Source organism: Papaver somniferum, unplaced genomic scaffold, assembly GCF_003573695.1.
Source record: "Papaver somniferum cultivar HN1 unplaced genomic scaffold, ASM357369v1 unplaced-scaffold_107, whole genome shotgun sequence".
Classification (NCBI taxonomy): domain Eukaryota; kingdom Viridiplantae; phylum Streptophyta; class Magnoliopsida; order Ranunculales; family Papaveraceae; genus Papaver; species Papaver somniferum.
Window position 1 is genome coordinate 5,803,740 of NW_020619603.1, and position 22,060 is coordinate 5,825,799.

The window sequence follows — 22,060 nt, forward strand, 5'->3', positions numbered from 1 at the left end:
AGCTCTATATTCTGCTTCAGCACTAGATCTGAAAACTACGTTTTACTTCTTACTACGCCAAGATATTAATGAACTACCCAGAAATATGCAATAGCCTGTAGTTGAGCGTCTATCTGTAATATCTCCTGCCCAATCTGAATCTGAATATACACGAAGGCAGAGATCAGAAATGGAAGAAAATGTAACTCCTTGATACAATGTCCCTTTGATATAACGTAAGATCCTGAGTACAGCTGCATAGTGAGTGGATCGCGGAGCTTCCATGAACTGACTAACTATATGCACTACATGACTGATGTCTGGTTGAGTAATAGTTAAGTAGTTTAGACTTCCCACAAGCTGGCGGTACAAGGTAGGATTAGGAAGGAGTTTTCCATCAGAAGGACTAAGCTTGCTATTCAATTCAAGAGGTGTGGATGCAGTTTTATTATCCATTAATCCAGCACGTTGAAGAATATCTGAGGCATATTTCACTTGAGAGATGAAACAATCATCAGATGAGTGATCAACTTCTAAACCAATAAAGTAACGCAAGGAGCCTAGATCCTTAATTTCAAAACATGAACTAAGATGAGTTTTAAGAGCATCAATGCCTTTCAAGTCATCACTTGTAATGACCATATCATCTACGTAGAGGAGTAGAATAACCATACCCCTTGCAGTGGAACGAGTAAACATGGCTGAATCATATGCACTCTGAGTGAACCCGAATCGTAGAACAGCATTGGAAAACTTTTCAAACCAAGCACGAGGTGCTTGTTTGAGTCCATAGAGAGGTTTACGAAGCTTACATACTTGATTAGGAGAGTGAGACATTCCAGGTGGAGGTCGCATATACACTTCTTCTTGAAGATCTCCATGAAGAAAAGCATTTTTTACATCCATTTGATGTAGATTCCATTTTCGAGCAACAGCAACAACAAGAAGAGTACGAACTGTAGTCATACGAGCAACAGGGGAAAATGTTTCTTCATAGTCGATACCATACTCCTGAGTGTATCCTTGAGCAACTAGACGGGATTTGTATCTAACTATCTTGTCGTCTGAGTCAGTTTTAATTTTTTATACCCATTTACTTCCAATAACAGACTTTCCTGGAGGTAGCACAACCATATCCCAAGTATGAGCTTCTTTGTGTGCAACTAATTCTTCGTCCATAGAGTGTTGCCAGACTGGTAGTACAGATGCTTCCCTGTAAGAAGTTGGTGCATGCACAGATAAAATCGATGATAATGAACAATGATAGTCTGCAAACCTGACTGGTGGTCGACGATTTCGTGTTGGTAAAGTAACATTGTCAGATATAGGATCCCCTTCTTGAGAAGCTGCGTCAGGATTAACCATAGAGTGATCTCGTATAGCTTCCCTATTTTCAAGAGGAGTAATATCTGTGGAGGGAAACTGAATGGATGTTGATGGAGAACTGGACTGAGACGTATCTTCAAAGGGATCTAGATAGGATAACTGTTCTAAGTTGGGAATTTACTAGTGGGGAGAGACCAAAAGGGTATATTTTCCCAGAATGTAACATGTCTGGAAACACGTAGTCTTTGACTCTCTGGATCATAGCACCGATAACCTTTTTGTTCTATGCCATCGCCTAGGAATACACATATAGAATTCTTTTTGCTAAGTTTGGTTCTTTCTCTCTCGGTAAGAAGAACGAAGCAGGTTGACCCAAAAACACGAAGCTCAGAGTAATTTGGTTTCTTGTTGTATAACCGTTCATATGGAGACATTCCTTCTGTAACTATGGATGGATTACGGTTTATTGTGTAGACTGCAGTCAGGACTGACTCACCCCAAAAGTTAGATGGAACTGATGTTGACAAAAGTTGTGTTCTAGCTGTCTCTATGATATGGCGGTGTTTTCTCTCTGCAATACCATTTTGCTGTGGAGTTTCAGTGCATGATAATTGGAGAAGGGTACCTTCTGTTGCAAGGAATTATTTGAAAGAAGTTGATATATACTCTCCTCCTTGATCAGCTCTGAATGTCTTGATGGTTTTTCCGAATTGGGTGTTGATCATTCTAGAAAAGGTTGTGTAAATTTTTAAAAAATCTGATCTAGAACTGAAAAGATATATCCATGTGAAACGAGAGAAATCATCAATGAAAATAACATAATATAGTGCTCCTCCCTTAGAGATAATAGGAGATTTTCCCCATACATCTGAGTGGATGAGATGAAAAGGTTCGACAGAATGAGTTATACTATTATTGAAAGGAAGAGAAGTTTGTTTTCCTAACTTACATGAGATGCAATACGGTTCTTTATCAACCTGAATAGTTCCTAATAATCCACTATTTATCATATGAGTGAGACGAGAGAAAGACACATGGCCTAACTTAGAATGCCATGACATAAAAGGAGACACAGACGGAGAAAAGGAATTTGCAGTTGCAGCAAGCTCACTCTTTGGCAGTCTAGGGGAAACCAGTCTTTCGAGAAGGTACAATCTTCCTACTCTACGGCCTATCCCAACAAGCTTCTCTGTCTTGGGATCCTGTGTCACACAGCCAGAAGAGAAGAACTAAATGTTAAATCCCTGATTACATAATTGTCCAATTGATATAAGATTCATTCTTATCTTTGGAACAAGTAACACATCAGATATATGTATCTTGTCAGAGATTTTAATCTAACCAATATGACTGGCAGCTAGTTCAGATCCATCTGCAGTTTGGATTGTACGTATAGTAATAGGACTTTTCTGCTCAAATATGCTAGAATCAAATGTCATATGGTTAGAGGCACCTGAGTCAAGAAACCAACCATTTGAGAAGCTACCTGCGGAAGTAGATAGTGCAGATGCTGCTGTAAAGTTATTGTTGCCCATTGAAAGTGCCTGTTGAAGCATTTCTTGTATGTCAGCTAGGTTATTTGGTATAGATGCAGGTGCTGCATGAGTGGATAGTGCAGGTACATATCCAGTTCCATTAAACCTTCTCCGTTCTCTCATGTTTCTGGAAGATGGTGAGGTGCAGTTTGCTACTGTATGTCCTGGTTCCTTGCAATAGTTGCACTGAATTGGAGAACTTGATTCTTGTTGGATTCTTTGAGAAACTGAAGTGTGAGGTCCACTCTGCACTGGTGTCACAGTGCAGTTCTTGGCTAAGTGACCTGATTTCTTACAGTTGTAGCATTGAGTTTGTGAAAAATCACGAGCTGTCTTCTGTGCATTGAAGTGATTGTTAAAGTTTGCACGTGAAGGAGCTGCAAACACGGCTGGTATATCTGGCTTGATTCTTTTTCGAGTTTCTTCAGTGATGAGTTCTGACAATGCAGCCTCAACAGATGGAAGAGGTGATCGATGTAGTATTGAGGCTCTTACAGTCTCAAAATCATCTTTTAATGCCATTAAGAGCTGAACTAGTCGTGATTCTTGTCTGTATTTCTGCCATAACTCTATGTGAGCTGTCCAGTTGGGTTCCATAAGTGCTAACTGGTTCCATATAATTGACATCTCAGAGTGGAAGTCTGAAACAGATTGTTCTATTTGTTGTTTCATAGATCGGATATCTTGTTCTATCTTGTAACGTTGAGAAAAATTAATTTGGGTATACCTTTTTGAAAGAAAGTCCCATGCATCTTTGGCAGTTTCAAAACCTGTAAGTTGCATGCTTATGGAAGTTACAACTGTGTTGCTTATCCAGGTTAATATCTTGTGATTGTTGACCTCCCAGCTTTCAGCAGTTTCTTCTCCAGCTTCTTTTCCTTTCTCAGTGATAACGACACTAGTTGCAGGCTTTTTGGCTCTTCCATCAATATATCTCCACATGGCTTTTCCCTTGAGAAAACTTCTCATTAAGAAGGACCAATGATTGTAGTTGGTTCCATCAAACTTCACAGTAATGGGTTGATAATCTTCACGTGACATGTTAAGTGATAATGAAAGAGGATACGTGATACTAGGGTTTGAGTTTTATGATTCAAGTACTGATTATTGGTTGTTGTTTGTTGCAGCGGAAACACGATTTGATTTAGGGTTGAGAGGGAACTGGCTCTGATACCATGACAGAATTTGTCATGGTATATTGGATTATGTAAAGGTGTGTATAATGAATTACATGTGGCTGGTCTTATATACAAGAACCAGAGATATAACAGGAAGTAACTTAGCTTACACGACAAGTAATGTACAAAGATACAAATATATGACAGATATACAACACGTATATTTGGAAAGGGAGATATCGCATAGATATATCAGGAATATCTCGTAATAAAAGGTTTAGATGGAAAAATTTGAGATATGGTCAACTGAACCAGGCTCGTACACATAATCTTTAAGAAACTTCAAGACAAGCAAAATCATGGATGAAAAAAATGGCTTCAAAATGTCGATAAGAAATTTAAAGGCCCTGAACACATGCAATGCATTGAAATTAAAAGCACAGATGGAAAATCTGAGATACAGTTAACTGAACGAGGCTCTGACGCATATTCTTTAACCCCAGCAAAGATCTTTGTCAACTACTTGGTAATCATGGACAAAGACAATTATTTTTACGACCAATGAGAACATGTAAGGATGTGACATGTTTTTCTGGCCTCAGAAGCTAAAAGTGCACTGAAACTTTCATCGCCAGGTCATGATAAACAATCCTACGGTGATTTAGTAGACAATGAAGTTATTATTCACAGACTTCCATGTACTAGGTTGTTAAGAAATTTAAACTTCTTGACGGCTTATTTTAAATGAATCCATGGGGGAAGGCAATTCAGGTTTTCATCTCGTTCTAGAAAAAAATATGTACTAACTGTAATGTGGTTACGGCTGAAATTTTTATCTAATTTTAATATATGGAGGTAAATTTCTTATAGAGGGACAATAAAAATCTATTAATATTAAAAATGTGGAGGTTATTACTATTTATATCTAGCCCAAATTGGCCTCTTTTATATTAATATATAGAGCTTATTAATATATGGAGTATCAATATATAGAGTTTTTACTGAATAGAAGTTTTCTTTATCCTAATCCATGCTTTCCATAATGATATTCATATTAGTTTTCTCCGAACCAAATTTACATTCAAACTCGTAATCCAACCAATTTGTACGCCAATTATCATACTGCAGGCATAAGATATGGAAAAGTTTACGTGCACCAGATCACGATTTTAGTAAGCGCAAAATGCCCGACTCGGGTTGAGTAAGGCCAACAGTTGCACTATTGAGTGTGAAACCACCTGATTCGGAGTGTAAAACAGGAGCAACACCATCACCCGTTAGTTTTTATCAATGATAGGTGAAAAGTTACCATTTTTACCGTAATGGATGGCAATAGTATTAAAAGTTAAAACAACATTGGTGTAAAAGTGGTGTAATGATTTATTTATTTTTGGTACTGTAAGTTTTTCGCATTCCATTTATTCTTCACAAAATTGGTCAAAAAGACCAAAACAAACAATTCCTGGGTGAAATATATTTCTAGCTTTTGATACTGTTTATATAGATATGAATCAGAAATATACTTTGTAAATATCCAGTTTGGTTATTTCATCCAGAATATTTTTTATTAATCAAACAGACCAATATGTCCCTATCTTCTTCAAATGTTTACTGGGTAATAATGGTTGGAAAAAAACAAAGTAATCCGCAATTTCAACATAAAACAGAGTACAAGAACAAAAAAATTACAGTGTACGTGAATTTCAGCTCAAATCCACTAAAAATTACATGAACAAAAAACAGAATAACATAAACAGAGTACGTGGATATTCCATGCAGCAATTGGAAAAAAAACAGAGAAATCTGCAATCCCAGCAAAAAACAGAGTAATCTCCTTCAACATGTACGTGAATTTTCAGCTCAAATCCACCATTGCAGTCTCAGCTCAAATCACCACCATTGCATGTCTGTAAAACCCTTAATTTCCCATCTTCTTAGCAACATCAGACCCCCTCCCCCATCTCAAATTTTCTCTACCAAACACCAATTCAAACCAAACCCAATAAACCCATGAACATCTTCTCCTCCAACGACCATCAGTAACCTCAGACATAAATATGAAATATAAACGAATTAAACATAGGATGAAACCGGTTTCATCCTAGTTTAAAATGGGTGAAAGCAAATTCAACCCAATTTAGTATAAGATGAAACCAGTTGCATCCTAGTTTAAAACGGGTGAGACCAAATTCAACCCAATTCAGTTTCATCCTTGTTTACAATGAGTGATACATAATTCAAAAATCATAGATTCATCCTACCTATAGATGAAACTGGTTTCATCCTAGTTTAAAATGGGTGAAAGCAAATTCAACTCAATTTAGTATAGGATGAAACCAGTTGCATCCTAGTCTAAAATGGGTGAAACCAAATTCAACCAATTTAGTATAGGTTAAGAACAACTCAATCTAGCACAGGATAAAACCAGTTTCATCTAATTAAAATGAACAACTTTGAAATCAATTGCAATCAAAGCACAATTAAGGTTAAGAAATTTACCAATTTGAGCATAGTCTTCATTTATTATCTTCTGAAATCAAATTAACATAAAACCCTAATTTGAGAAATTTAATTAAATTACATACATAGAAAACCCGTTTTGATGGTGGAGTTGCTGGTACCTATGATGGTGTTGTTGGATAAAGTTGATGATGTCGATGGTGGTGTTGGTGTTGGTGGTTGTGGAGGAGATAGAGATGGTAGATGAATATGATGTTACTGGTTTGATATTGGAGACGGTGTAGCAAGAAGACGATGGTACTTGCTGTTGGTGATGGAGACGATGAGGTACAGAAGCTGATGGAGAAAGAGCGCTTGTAATAGCTTTTTTAGATCTGGTTTCTGTGGAGGCGACGGAGAAGACGAGAAGAAATGTTGAGAAACGATATTAAGTAGCGTGATAGAAAGGGTAATTTAGTCTGTTCCCATTAAAAATATGCTCTGTCCATTTGACCCGGATGGAATGTTTACAAGTCCATTTGATCTAGGGAAGATACCTTTTTGGCTATATGCCTATATAGCCTATTTTCTGTTATTTCTTCAGATTTTTTGGGGTTTTCGTTTTGAGTAACAAATGCGGGCCGCTGAGATTGATTGGAAATTGGGGTTTTAGGGTTTTCATTTCTGCTCACGATTTGATTAATCAATTATAAAATCCACTAAAGGGATTTCAGCATTCACTGGTACTTGTTTCCAATTTCATAGTGGTTGGTTTCAATTTTGATTTTAGGTTTATGTCTTTTCAATTGAATCACATACTACTTCTAAGATCATTCCGCCAGTTTATACATTACAATGAACTCACCTCAGCTCCAGCGGTATATCTATCGATCAGCAGAACCGAAGATTTCAATCTGGGGGGTTCAGTACTTCAGAAATTGGATTTTAGGGTTCAATCGTTGCACTTGAAGATCATCCATTTCTACACTCAATAGGTACTGCTTCCTTTTCCATCTTTCAATTTTGGCTTTTCAACCAAAAATTTTGGGGATTTTCTGAATTTATCAAGGTTTATTGTTAACAATGGAAGAAGCAAGAAATGCACCATATATTGATCGGGAAGATAGAATTAGTAGGTTACAAGATGAACTTATTCATTATATTATGTCTTTCATTGATACCAAACTTGCTGTTCAAACATGTGTTTTGTCGAAAAGGTGGATTCATATTTGGAAATCTCTACCATTTCTTAACTTCAATAGGAATTCATTTTCGAATGAAAAAATCCATAAGTTTGTAATGTTTGTAGACATGGTATTTCTTTGTCGCAATGACATTGACATTCAGAAGTTTATGATACGTTGGGATAACTCTGTGTATGATGATTCAGTGATAGTGCATGTTAATAGATGGAGCCTTATTGCTGCCGTTAAGCACAATGTTCAAGAAATAATGATAAGAATCACTCACTGTCGTAATTTGGCATATGAAATTCCATACCATCTCCTTAATTCCAAATCACTAAGAAAGTTGGAAATGCAAGTGTTTCGTAGTACCAGATTTGTAAACATGATTCTACCAAGATCAATGAATCTACCTCAGCTCAAACTACTGTCTTTTACTGGAGTCTCAATCTCTAATGTAGAAGCATCTAAAAGACTCTTTTCTAGTTGTCCAGTTCGTGAAACATTACGCTTAGTTGATTGTGATGTACAAACTGATAATCAAAAGAATTTGATTGTCGATTCCCTAAGCCTTAGGGAGTTTGAATATAGTCATCGTCGTAATTATCTTTTACGCGATAATGATATTCTGGTTAACGTTATCAAGTTGTGTACTCCAAATCTGGATGTCTTCACTTGCAAATCTTTCTTTACACATGATTATTCTCTGGAAATCTCTTCTCCACTATCAAGGGTAAATTTTGACATGAAACTCAAAGCAAAAAAAGAAGATGAGAATGTGGAAACGTACTCAAATCTTCCTTCAACGGATAAAGAAGTTTATGCTAAACGAATGTTGCAAATTCTAAGAGCGGTTTATTTGGTTAAAGGAATGAGGTTATTGTCACCTGGTTTCTTTGAGGTATGGGTTCTTCTCTTTCGTGAATTAAAAACATCATAACATATTTGCGGAAATGGTTTACTCTACTAATGCGTCTTGGTGTTATTGTAGTTAGGATAGATTTGATATTAGAATCTAAATAATTTTTCTTTTTTCTTTTTTTAAGGTTCTCTCACGAGCACCTGACTCATTAGACTGTCAACCACCCCGCTTATGTAATCTGAAGTATTTGACGTTGGAAATGGGGTGTACAAGAAGTTGTTTGCGTGCTATAGCATACTTACTCAAGATATCTCCTCATGTAACTCAATTGTTGCTTAAAAACAAGGAGGTAACGTCACTATATTGTTTTTTAATTGGCCTACGATGTCGTTCCAACAATTCTAACACAACATCTCTGTTTCTCATTTATCACATTCAGCAACATTTATTTGGGTAACGATTAGATGACCTATCAGTTTTTATAATTGTTTGGATACAGTCAAATCTAGCGGATGTTGGAGATGGTTGGGAAGCAGGATTGTCATCGCCGGGAATGTTGTCTCACCTTGAGCTTGTCGGGATTATGGAAGTAGAAGGATGTGACAATGAACTCAAATTTCTCAGTTTTTTGTTGAAAAATGTGACGACCTTGAGGACTGTGGTACTGTATCCTCGTTCTCCTGTTGCCTCTCCTGACAGAGTGAGAAAGCAATTTCTGGATAGGCTAAGAGCATTTCCAAGAGCTTCTTCTTCCATCATAATGCACTGGGCAGCAGCAAATAGTACCCACCCTATATGATAAATCAACAAGATACACTTTATGTACTGAAATGACATGACTTCCCTTGCAAGGTCTGTTAGTTCGAGGTTTCTTCCTTTGACTTACTTTTGTTTTTTTGGTTATGCGGTTTTATGTGTGAAATAGAAAGGACTGGAATGTCTAGTGATCCTATCCTCTAACTCCGGTACTTATGCGTCTGTCTTCATATCCGAACTATACACGGCGAGGTGGTATAAAGTTTGTGATTTATAATCTGTACGTCTTTATATATACTGGTTAAATTAGAACACCTGAGTTGTCCATCATATAAGCCAATGGTGCCTCTCTCCATGTAGTGTTTTCTATACTGACGCTTGTTATGATGCATCCATATGGATTTGGATTTTGTTTCTGTTACATGAATTAACAATGAGATATCTGAAAAACCTGAAGTATGTTTTCTATAAGATACTTGAATAGGTACTGCAAATGATCTGTATACTTTGGGGTTATAATTCTGCCAATAACCAAGATGCTACATATTTAGAAGGGTACCACCTCTTTAGATTTCTTGGGTGTCCTTTCAAGCTAATATAGATTGTTCTTGAAGAATCCAGTCTGTGGTATGATGGTGTTACTCTAAGGTTATTTGCTGCTTTGATCTGCCTGCATATAATATCTATGTTTTCCATAACAAGCTCATTTCATAATCAAGGTCATATCATCTCAATGTTTGCATAAAATAGGTACTGTAAATTATGGTCCATCAGTGCATTTCTTTGAACATGGAGTTCTGAGGTTTGGTATGTCCAAGGGACTAATTTGCTGCTTTGACCTGCACCCTTGGCTATAAATAGTTGTTTATTTGGTTCTTGTCAAGGTTTACTTGCACACAACTTAGTGTATTGGAAATTGTTAGGTTTGCCGCTCAGCTTAATTTCAAGTAGTATGGCAACTTGAGTTTCTTTCTTAGCTATTAATGTGAATCTGAAAATGAAATTTGGTAGATAGAAATTAAGATTTTAACTTAAAAGTGGTGAAGAACGATGCCATCCATTGTCAGTTCAGCTCATTCAATACGATGAGATTGTAGGTTTTCAGATATGATCTGTCTTTCACCTGAGTTTCTCTCCCTCTCCTTCACTGGGTTTTTCTATAAAAAAAATTACTGATTGCAAGAGAAGATAAGATATCTCATATTTGCACTAGTATATATCTCAATTTTCATTTCTCAATTTGGTCAACTAGTTCTTATTTTTGGCAGTAAGATTCTTCTTCCAAGATCAAGTTGTTTACAAAATCCACAAATCAAAGAGGTATAAGTTACCACATTTAGACTCCAATTCCTTTCACCATCTCTCTGCAACTACTTCCCCAGTTTAACTCACGATCATAATGTGGTGGAGGTCAGAAAATTTGCTAAGGGTTCACATCAAGGGTCACTTAAGGGTCTGCAATTTAAGTGATTCCAGACAGTGTTGGACTTTATTTGTGAAGGAGAAAAGACCGATAAAGTAGCATACCCTTCCAGTCTCTAGTGTACAGTCTAAATAACAAAACAAGAGGATGCTAAAAGAAAGAACTGCAAGATAACCTTAGAAAATCCTTGTCTCGATTTAACCTGATCTGCCAATTGCCTTGATCAGATGTCACGACTTGATTCTCTGTTTTTTGGTCCAATTATTCTTGGAATAACTGTAATATTCAGGATTCAAAATCTCTATGTGCTTCACTAGCTAATGTGGATCCTTAGTGCCCACTGGCCTGCAATTAGAAATTCACATATCTTTAGTCATTGATATAAGATATCAATAAGAAATTCAAGCCCCATTACCATTTACCATCTTCAAGAACGTGTGGATCATATCAAAACTCAAAACCAAGTAAATACCCTGAACAACAAAGTAATAGTCTTGACTGATAATTTTTGTCTGCTAATTTAAGCAGGCAGGTGCTTTCCTGACTAGAAGTCGCAATAACTTAACAAACATAAAAAGATAAAAGAACGAGCAAATATAGAATTAAAGATCAATATGCTTTGGCCTTGTTTAGACTGAATATGATTTTTGCATTAACCGCCTTCTTACCATTAATAAGCAGAACAGCCTCAATATGAATTCTCCTTGATTGTGGAGCTGCACATGGAAAGACCAAGACCAAATCTCCAGGATTGTTGTGGCTGCACAAGGAAGAAAAATAATTTAATTAGTCTAAAATAAAACGATTGAACAAAGTGAAGAAAATATATCTGAAAATGAAAAATACTTACATTAAACAACTCAACGAAGAATCTCAGATGGATGATTATATGCAGATTTGAGTCTTGAGAGGAGATATCATTTATGCTAGTGAATCAACAACAACAAGATAAGGATTTCATCTTCTTCTTCTTCTTGCGGAATGATGAGGAGAGTGATAACTTAACATCAGTGAGAAATGAACATATTCTTGGAGAATTCATCATGGAGAATGAAATTTTAGATCTAAAACAAACAGGGAGAGCGAAAAAAACAAAAATGAACAAGGACAAATTAGTTACAGGCGGCTAGGCTAAAGATTTTTTCTTTTTTTTTAGGGTGCCTCAAGTTTTTAGGGCATATATATATATATATATCAAGAGAGAGAGGTGATCCAACGGTGGGGATGTTGGAGTTTTTAGGGTATTGAAAGGCTTTTAGTGCTGCACTGTTCGGTTCAGGGTCTCAGAAATTGGCCCGGAAAAATTTGGCGTACCACTGCTATTCCAGCGTTTTGGGTTGTGGGTAAAGCGCATAAATGGTACGAATACAATTTTTAATTACTGTCTAATGAGCAAAATTTTCCAAGGGTAGTATTACTTTTAGCGATCCTAGTGTTTCCGCAGTTTTTACCGCAAGATAAAAGAGGTGCAACCAACAGAGAACAAAAAAAAAACCCTGGAGTTGGAGGCTAGGGTTTTGGATCAGCCTCAGCAAAAAACTCAGGTATTTTTTTCAACCTTTCAAGAGTTTTTGAAGAACAAACGAACTTCATCGAAAACAGTAGGGATTCTTACTTTTTAGTGTTTGGTTGATTCAATAAGAAAAACATATATCGGAATGGTAAAATCTAGAAAGTTGTCAGCTTCTTTTGGTGATGAAGAAAAAATAGTAGATAGAATTAGTATGTTACCAGATGAACTGATTCATGACATCATGTCATTCATTGATACAAAGTATGCTGTCCAAACTTGTGTTTTATCGAAAAGATGGATTGATGTTTGGAAGTCCCTACCTTTTCTGAACTTCGATATACATGGTTACAGAAGTATATTTAAAGTTAAACAGTCAGAGAGGGTGGAAGATTTTATAAATAACGCAATCATACTCCGCGACAACTATAACATTCAATGGTTTAGGTTGAGATGGTTTTACTATACTATTAATAATGGTGTAAGAAAAAGTCTTTCTAGATGGATTGATGTTTCCGTTGAGCATAACGTTCAAGAAGTAACTTTAGAACTCCGTCAACGATCTAGTTGTACATATGAGATTCCTCCAAGACTACTTAATTGTATATCATTGAAAAGATTGGAACTGATAGTAAATAAATGTGTGCATATTAATCTTCCTGAATCAATGAGCTTACCACAGCTTCTGTTTATGCATCTGGAAGGACTTTCTGTATACGGCGAAGAATCTACTAAGAGGCTCTTGTCAGGCTGCCCGCTTCTTGAAACGTTGAATATAGTTGATTGTGACATAATAATTGATGATAAACGGAGTCTCAGTCTCGAGTCGCCTAGCCTTAAGCAGTTTGCACACACTAATCATGAGCAGCATAATATTTATAGGGGACATCATCTTAAGCATAAAATTATAAAGTTATCTGCTCCAAATCTCATCAGCTTTACCTGTAAATCTTTCTTGACACAAGACTATGATCTTCAAAACTGTTCTGGTCAGATATCTGATGCGAACCTTAACATATTATATAACAATGAGTTTGAAAAGAAACAACTCTCCGATCATGAAAAAGAAGTGTATGTTATACGTATAATGGAACTTCTCGTAGCAGTTCGTAAGGTGAAACGACTCGAATTATCATCTGGATTCCTCGAGGTTTGTTTTAATTTTCATCTTAAATCGTTTAAGTATTTTTGGCTATCCATGTATAAGATTTAGCTTCAATGTTACTTGATTGAATTTTCTACTATTTCTCAAGGTTCTCTGGAGAGCTGCGGATTCGATAAACTGTCAATTCCCTTGGTTATGTAATCTTCAATCTTTGAGGGTTGAATCAAGGTTTACAAGAGGTAGCTTGCGCTCGATAGCATACTTACTCACGATCTCTCCGAACGTTAAGAGTATTAAACTTGAACCAAACAAGGTATATAACGTTTAGTGTGATACAACTTCAATGCATTGTGTTCACCTGTACTTATTTGGCGGTATTTCATTTTTGTATATTTGTACAACTTTAATGTTTAGTGTGATACTACCACCACTTTTTTGTCAGTCTAATACCGTTTGTCCTATTTTGTTACGTTTTTGTCAGTCTAATACCGTTTGTGCTATTTTATTTGGATATAGTCGTATTCACCAGACGTTGGAGATGATTGGGAAGAAGGATTCTCATTGCCAGGCATGTTGTCTCATCTTAACATTGTCCGTATTGAAAATGTTGATGGCTGTGATGCTGAATTCAAAATTCTCAGTTTTTTATTGAAAAATGCGAAGGTTTTGAAGGAAGTTGCTTTGTACCCTGCTTGTTCTTCTGTTAAATCTCCTAGTAGATTGAGAAAACAATTTAAAAATAAGCTAAGAGCACTGCCAAGAGCTTCTTCGGACATCAAAATGAGGTGGGGAGAAACAGGAAGTACCTTCCGTATATAGTAAACTTGTAACAACATTTACTTTTATTAGAAAGCTCAAGACTTTCCCTGGGAAATGAAGTACTTTAATTGTCATTCTTTTTTTTTTTTTGTGAAATAGTGGCTTCTATGAAAATATCGAATCAAAATGTTTTTTGGGTCTGTGCTAATTGCTATATTAAGGTTATATTATGCCCTTCGGTGCTATTTGACTGAGCTTGTGCTTACAAGTGCTGCCACCCTTCGCCTTACGCATGTAAGGAATAGCAATTAAGATTTGAAGCATACTTACGATGAAAGGCATTTGTTTGATAGTGAAACCGTTAGATTAGGATAAGCCTTCTCAAACATAGCAGGTTCTCCAGTTGCTGTTAAATTTGCTTGCTGGCTGGTGGGTATCCCAAGTGCAAACTCAGTGCAACAAAAATTTCTGAAATGGAATTCACAGTTCCAAATGTAGACCAGACAGATTACAATTACCAGAAGACGATCCTCACAATGAAAGAGGATTACCCATTACGTTTCAATAAGCCACTGCATATAATAATAATCAAAGAGGTACGTACACACAATTACATTCCGACTGCAGTTCCATGCCCCATCTCCCTCTTCAACTTTTGTTTTACAATGCCCACCCGAAAGTTTCTTGCATCACTTGAGGTTCTGCAATTCAAATAATTCATGATAGATGTTAGGACTTTTTTCATCAAGGAGGAAAGACTAGTTTCCGCCATTATTCTAAACACCATAAATGATCTTGTGTCTCTACAGTATAATGAGCTGGATAAAAAACGAGGATATCAGAATCCGACACCCGTTCCTTTTCAAAGTGACAGACATTGTCTGGAGAGCTCTGGTGTTTTAGCGAAGTAAAATCAGTTAACAGAAATGTGAAGAAAGCAAAGTAACTGACTAAAAAAATTGAACGCCACGGAAAATGCCCGACAAACAAGGCTCTATATTTTTGTAGTTATTGTAGTGACCCTGAAATCCCAACTAGGTTGGGATTCGTAGCACCCAAAATGACATGTACAAGAGGATAATGAACAGGATGAACACATATACGCAGCAGTACAATTTGTTTTAGAATTACAAACTAAAATCTTTTCAGTAAAACTACCCAGTGAGACCTAAGATATTGGTAATAAGCTGTGATACTGAAGTCCGGCGAAAATGAGAGTAGTAATTATGTCAACAGATCCTTGTAGTCTCAATCTATCACAATTGTTGAATATGCGATTAAATCTGATAACAAACATATGAATTAACCAAATAAACAAAATTCTCAACTTTGGAGAGTAAGAGGGAGATTAAATTGTAGGCATATCTACTTGTCCATCAAGTTGATTAAATCATCTGGTTATGCAATCTTCTGGATCTTTCAGCTCCTTCTCTATGAATAAAATCTAAGGAGAGTCGGGACTTGAGATCATAGATTACCGATGACTACAACAAATGCGAATTGCTACGGTTCGAAACTTGATGGTACATTTTTCTACTATGGAGGTCCTGGCGTTTCCGGTATTTGTCAGTGATGTATATGTTTTTGAGCATGGAAGTCCCGGTCCTAGTCTAAATGAATGTATTTATCCAGTTTAGTTCTTAGCATTTCTTCTGACCCTAATTGTCAGTGATGGACAAGAATCTTTACTATGGAAGTCCTGGTCCTAGTTTAATCATACTTCTGTGCTCGGTCAAGACACAAGACTAGCAACAGATGCATTGTAAGCATTGCGAAATCAAGTAGTTGGTGTTTTCTTCTGTGAAAAAAAGATATCCAAAAGACTTAGTTAAATGTTGTTATTATTAATCAGTATGCCAGTTATTTCAGATTTTAGTGAGCCCAAAGTGTCTGCCTCAGGTTTAATCCTGAACAACATGTTTGTAGCATTTTTCCGCATATGAAGAAGTGCTAAGCCATAAAATGTTTGAGAAAGAAGTTGATATAATCAGTATGTTACCAGATGAACTAATACATCGTATCATGTCTGTACTTGATATTAGATATGCAGTACAAACAAGTGTTTATCAAAAAGATTGATAGATGTTTGGAAACCTTTACGGTTTCTCAACTTCGATATGTATGATTGCTCCTTGATGACTGTAACATTCAATACAAGACGGAAATCCTGTTGATATGGTGAGTACCTTCACGATAAGATGCATGTATAGTCTATTACTCCTAACACCAATGGACTTCATTTTTGACAAGCTAGACGCAGCTAGCAGACTAACATCATTTACCTGTTGATAGTATATATGCGCAAAAAAAATTAATAAGATTTGACTTCATTGACTTGAAACTAGGGCTGCCCATGGTTCGGTTTGGTTTGTTTTTCTGCCAAACCCAAGGACCAAACCAATAGCAATTATAAGAAACCAACAACCAAACAATACCATGTTCTTTTTAGAATATTAGAAATCAGAACCGTCCCACCGTTTTTTTTGGTTTTTCTGGGTTTTTTCTTTTTTTTTTAATAGATTTTCATTTTTAACTCGTAAATCAAATTTATAAAAAGAATTATCAAAATTAGATATATTTTGAGCTATAATTTCTTTATTTATGGATATACTCATTAAAGAGGAGGGATCCCTCACACCCATTATCATTATTATTATTATTTTTATTATTTTTATTATTTTTATATATACTCACAAATCTGTCTGCTAATCAAGATCGAAGCTTAGGTTAGAGAGGTTCTGGATTTCATCAAAATGGCATAGATTAGTAGAACGTTTGGGGGTTTCTAATCAGAGCTTTCATCTCAACATCAGCGAAGGTACTCCTCTTTTCTTGCATCTTCTTCTAACTTCTTACAATTTATAGTTTTTTGAATTACAAATATTCGGAATTTATGTAAGGGTTTAGAAAAACAAATTTCAGGAGATTATTATGTTATCTTTTCAATTTAGAATGGAGGAAACAAGAATGGCATTCCCATAATAATAATAAATTTCAGGGGCTTAAATCGCCCTTACCCGTGAAGGGGAGTGTTGGAGATGAAATAGTCCCACATTTCCTAAAACACCTAGCCTCTATACACATAACAGATGAAATAGTCACACATTGCCTAAAATACCTAGCCTCTATACACATAAGCATAACACTATGGGCATCTCCACTCATTATCAATTGGTTTTGAGTTGGAAGCCGAGAAATCTTATCCTCTTTCATTTTTATTTAATTTTTTTGGGTTGTAATTTTTATATTGTTTCCTCTCATAATTCATTAGTGATCTATTGTTTGAATTCAAGCTTTTCTTTTTTTTTTTGGTTGCGCAGGGTTTTTGTTTTGTGAGATTCGGATCCTTGGATCTGCTTACAGTATAAAGTAATTCTCTTATTTTCTTTACTGTTTTTCAATTTTTTTGGAGTTCGGTTGTTTGAGGTTTATGGGTGGGTCTAATTCTAATGTTCACTTAGATTAGACTAGTAGATCTATGAAAAAGTAAAGGATCTTAGTTAAGAGTTGCATTTATAATTGAGGAATTCTTAGTTTCGAATGTCAGGAACAAGGCATAGTACTAAGAACATTAATTAACAACTATGTTCTCGTAAAATCTTTTGGATCAGAACTACCAAGGTATTCTTTTGATTTCGAAAACCAATTTGTTCATCTTCATTTCATAACATTTGATTTACGATAGACGAAAGATTTAGAAAGATTTTAAATTGTTATTGAGGCTGACCGAACGAAGCGAGGGAGGACTCTATATGTGGTGACTTTGTGTCAATGTGAAGCGTGATATTTTTTTCAATTACACAAAAAGAATGGATTTGGTGTAACCAAAAAGGACGTAGATGTAATTTTTTGAAACAAAAACGAGTCAGAGGTCCTGGGGTCGAATCCCAGGACCAGCGACACCACCAAAACATAAGGCTTTTCGGTCGTCCCAGGCTCCCAGCAAGACTTCTTCTTTTCTTCGGTCTTCCCCAGCAACACTTCTTCTTCTTCTTCTTTTGGGTGAAATAATTGAATTACTTATACATGGAAAAACAATTTGAGGTAAGAATTAATGACGCACATGATAATTAGCAATTTTTGAGTTTTTATTTTACTTTTGGTTCTGGAATTATTTATCTACCAAAATCCCCAATTTGAGCTCCACCGATTCTTGAGTAGAGAAGATCAGAAGGTAGCTTTTCTTTATAATCATATCCATAACTTGGAATTTACACTTGAATGAGCTGTTCACTTCATAAATTTATTTTCTTAATTTTTTAAATACCGAATGCCGGAATCTGAATGCCGTGAATGTCTATTGGCAACATTCTATTATTTTTATTTGGGCTCACGGGTTGATCTGTAGACTCGCATTGTTTTGTTGTGGTACTATAAATAGAAAAATGGAGGACAACCTTTATTTCTGCACCACAAATAATGGAGCATTTTTTGAAATAAAAATGAAAAATTGAGTCTTGCCATGTGAATTTTTTTGTCCACTAAAGAGTGAATGATGCATGCAAGTGGAGAATTCTCCTGATTTGTGCTTCTGATTTCTCTAGCTAGCTAGCCATTTATGTACCTTCTTGGGAACTAGTGTGTTGTGCATAGGGATGGCTATCTATCTATATAGAAATAGCACCCATTTGTTCTATATGACTTATTCAGAATCCTAGCCGAATGACTTTCTTATGAGCGAAATATACTTAAACTATGCTGAATTTCTTTTTGCAGCAGTGACCTTCTTGCTATTCTTGTTATATATATTGCACCAGGGTTTTTGCTTTCTGCTGACTTTTATTGGCATAGACATGATTGTATGCTTTGTCATTCAAACGCTTTTACAGGTCCTTCCTAGAGAGAATGGAGTTAGTTACAATTATGTGTTTCTACAAATGAGTTCATGTAGAATGTCAATGGTAGTTTGTCTGAACCTGCAATTGAAACAATAAGCTTGGATACGAAGCAACAGGAGATTGATGGCAGGTAAAATATTCTGAAGCTTTAGCACTTGATTTGGGTGTCTCTGCTGGAGATGAGCACGCAATAGCACTTGATTCCAATGTAATAGAATCTCACGAAAGTCTCTTTAACTCTCAAAAGGATACATGATTTGGGTGTATTTTTATGTCATACTAAGGTGCCATTATTTCTGTTTAAAAATTGTTTATCTAAGCATATACATGGGGCAAAGGCTATTGCGATGCGCTAGGCCAGGGAGGCGAGATTGACCAGACTACTCCAACACAGTTAAATTACATGAAGGGCCTTTTAGCAGTACAGGTATAACCTATTTATTTCTTCTCCTTTGTGTTCTCAGTTGAAATTGATATACTTGATGAAGAGACTTCTTACTTCTTAGCCATCATTGAAAAGTTGTCTATTTAAAGATCTCCATCTACAACGCGTCTTTTCTGTGAAGAGTTGTCGTTCTTTTTATTCTCTATCTATCAACTATGTAAGCTGAATTACACCGTTACTGAATGATCTTTGGTTTATGTGTGTGCAAGGAAAAGGAAGACTGTTGTTCTTGTGGATGAGCTTCGGGAGTTTAGGGTTTACTGACAGAGGTGCCTCGGACAAAGTCATGAAGCCCGAAATGCTAAACAGCCCAACAGGTGAAAGCTTTTCTCAAATAAGCACGGGGCTTTATCACTCAGTTGCAGTCACCAAAACAGGTCTCGTTTATGGATTCGGAGAAAATGAAAGAGCACAACTTGGTCACGACTCATTAAGAGGATGCCTTAAACCGACTAGAATCATCGTTAATAAAACCTGAGATGAAGAAGCAACAGGCACCATACATTAAAGAAACTGACATGACTCACCATCTTAAGCGACCGAGAAATGTGAGCTCATAACATGGACTAGTATCGAATTATTTGTTTTAATCGTTTTTAGTTAGTATATCAGCTTAAATCTTGCTAACTAGAGAAAGTGCACGACTATCTGAGCATGATAATTAAATTATTTACGCAAATATGTGAAGATGCACCTATACCTCTAGGAAACCAGACGATAATCTCATTCCTTGCACCATGTAAACCGCTCCTAGAAATTGCATCATACGTTTAGCATGTACTTTTATTTCCTCCGAAGGAAGATTTTCATATGTTTTTGCATTCTCATCTTCTTTGTTTGCGCTGATTATCATGTCAAAAGTTACCCCGGACAGTGGAGAACTGTTTTTCTAGAGAATAATATTGTCTTAACAAAGATTTCAAAGTGAAGTCTTCCAGATTTGGAGCACATAACTTAACTTGATAATGTTAGCCATAGTATTATTTTGCCCCAAACGACAATGGTCAGAATAATCAAACTTCTTAAGGCTGAGAGAATCGACAATCAACTTCCTGCTTTGATTATCAGTTTATATATCGCAATCAATCATATCTAGAGTTTCAAGAACTGGACAACTTGAAAAGAGTCTTTTAGATGATTCCACATCGGAGACTGATAATCCATCTAAACACAGATACTTTAAGCTGAGGTAAATTCATTGAGCTTGGTAGAATAGTATCTGCATATCTGGCCTCTCCGGACACTTGCATCGACAACTTTCTCAATGATTTACAATTAAAGAGATGGTGAGGAATTTTATATGTCAATTTATAATAGGATAAATTTATTAAATACCCTTAGTTTTGACACCCAACAAATATACCCTTATACAACAATATAAATACCCCTATCATTTAAATACCTTATCCATTAAAAAATAGATTACCTTAATACCCACTTACAATATTATTTTCCATTTAAAAATCTTATCCTTTAAAAAATAGATTTTTTTATAATTTCACATCCACCAGCAACACCATTTCACCACCACCAACAGCCCCTCCGCCACCACCACTCCACCACCACCCTGCCACTACCACTACTTACTAAATATAACCACCAATAATATTCCATCACCGCCACACACCACCACCATTGTTGTTGTTGCCGCCACCGCCGCCGCCATCAATATTAGGTGTCAACAACTGAAGTTGATCTAAAAAATCAAAAGTTCAAAAATATTTGTCAAATTTGGTTGTTGATTCCATTTTTCTATTGTTGATACACAAACATCGGTTGTTGACTCCCAAAACTAAGGTCAATTTCTATTGTTGATACACAAATATTTGTAATTGACTCCTTACCCTAAGATCAATTTCTATTGTTGATACACAAATATTTGTTGTTGATTCCATTTTTCCATTGTTGATACAGAAACATTGGTTGTTGACTCCCTAAACTAAGGTCAATTTTTATTGTTGATACACAAATAATTGTTGTTGACTCCTTACACTAAGATCAATTTCTATTGTTGATACACAAATATTGATTATTGATTCCATTTTTCTATTGTTGATACACAAACATTGATTGTTGACTCCCTAAACTAAGGTCAACTTCTATTGTTGATACACAAACATTTGTTGTTGACTCCTTACACTAAGATCAATTTCTATTATTGATACACAAATATTGGTTGTTGACTACCATTTCTATTGTTGATACACAAACATTGGTTGTTGACTCCCTAAAATAAGGTCAATTTCTATTGTTGATACACAAATATTTGGTGTTGATTCCTTACACTAAGATCAATTTCTATTGGTTGTTGATACCACCACCACCACCACCCTCACTACTACAACAAAATCCACCACCACCACCCAACAAAATCCCAGCTTCAGCTTCTCACAACTCATGAGTTACCAACAACACCATCATTTCATCAGCAGCAAACAATTCCATCGGCAACAAACCTCCATACCCTAATTCAGCTTCAGAAACACTAAAAATCCCATTCTGAATATCTCCAATTCGAGTAAAAAACTCAAATTCATCATCTCTCACATTTCTCCTTCACCTGATTGTTTCTTGGTCTGAACATGAACACCATCTCTGTGAAATTAAACTCAAACAAAACCCTAACATCATTCATACTCACAGACTAATTGATTATTCCTTTCGCGTCTGTGAATCAATGGAAGCAAACCCATTTTCTTCCCTGAATTTTCTCGATAAAAACTAAATCCAGCTCTCCATGAATAAATCAAACGTTGCTTCATCTCTTTCATCGCCGCCGCC

At 36.0% G+C, this 22,060-nt stretch overlaps 2 protein-coding genes across 2 annotated transcripts; both read left to right on the forward strand.

Annotated features, from left to right (window-relative positions):
* Positions 1 to 7,058: 7,058 nt before the first annotated feature.
* On the forward strand, positions 7,059 to 9,576 carry LOC113327629 (F-box/LRR-repeat protein At1g55660-like). Its single transcript, XM_026574796.1, has 3 exons — positions 7,059 to 8,482; positions 8,628 to 8,792; positions 8,943 to 9,576. The coding sequence occupies exons 1-3, from the start codon at positions 7,481 to 7,483 to the stop codon at positions 9,240 to 9,242; spliced, it is 1,467 nt and encodes a 488-aa protein (XP_026430581.1). The 5' UTR covers positions 7,059 to 7,480; the 3' UTR covers positions 9,243 to 9,576.
* A 2,704-nt stretch (positions 9,577 to 12,280) lies between these two features.
* On the forward strand, positions 12,281 to 14,056 carry LOC113327949 (putative F-box/FBD/LRR-repeat protein At1g78760). The gene is made up of 3 exons (XM_026575055.1): positions 12,281 to 13,282; positions 13,386 to 13,550; positions 13,754 to 14,056. The coding sequence occupies exons 1-3, from the start codon at positions 12,281 to 12,283 to the stop codon at positions 14,054 to 14,056; spliced, it is 1,470 nt and encodes a 489-aa protein (XP_026430840.1).
* Positions 14,057 to 22,060: the final 8,004 nt, after the last annotated feature.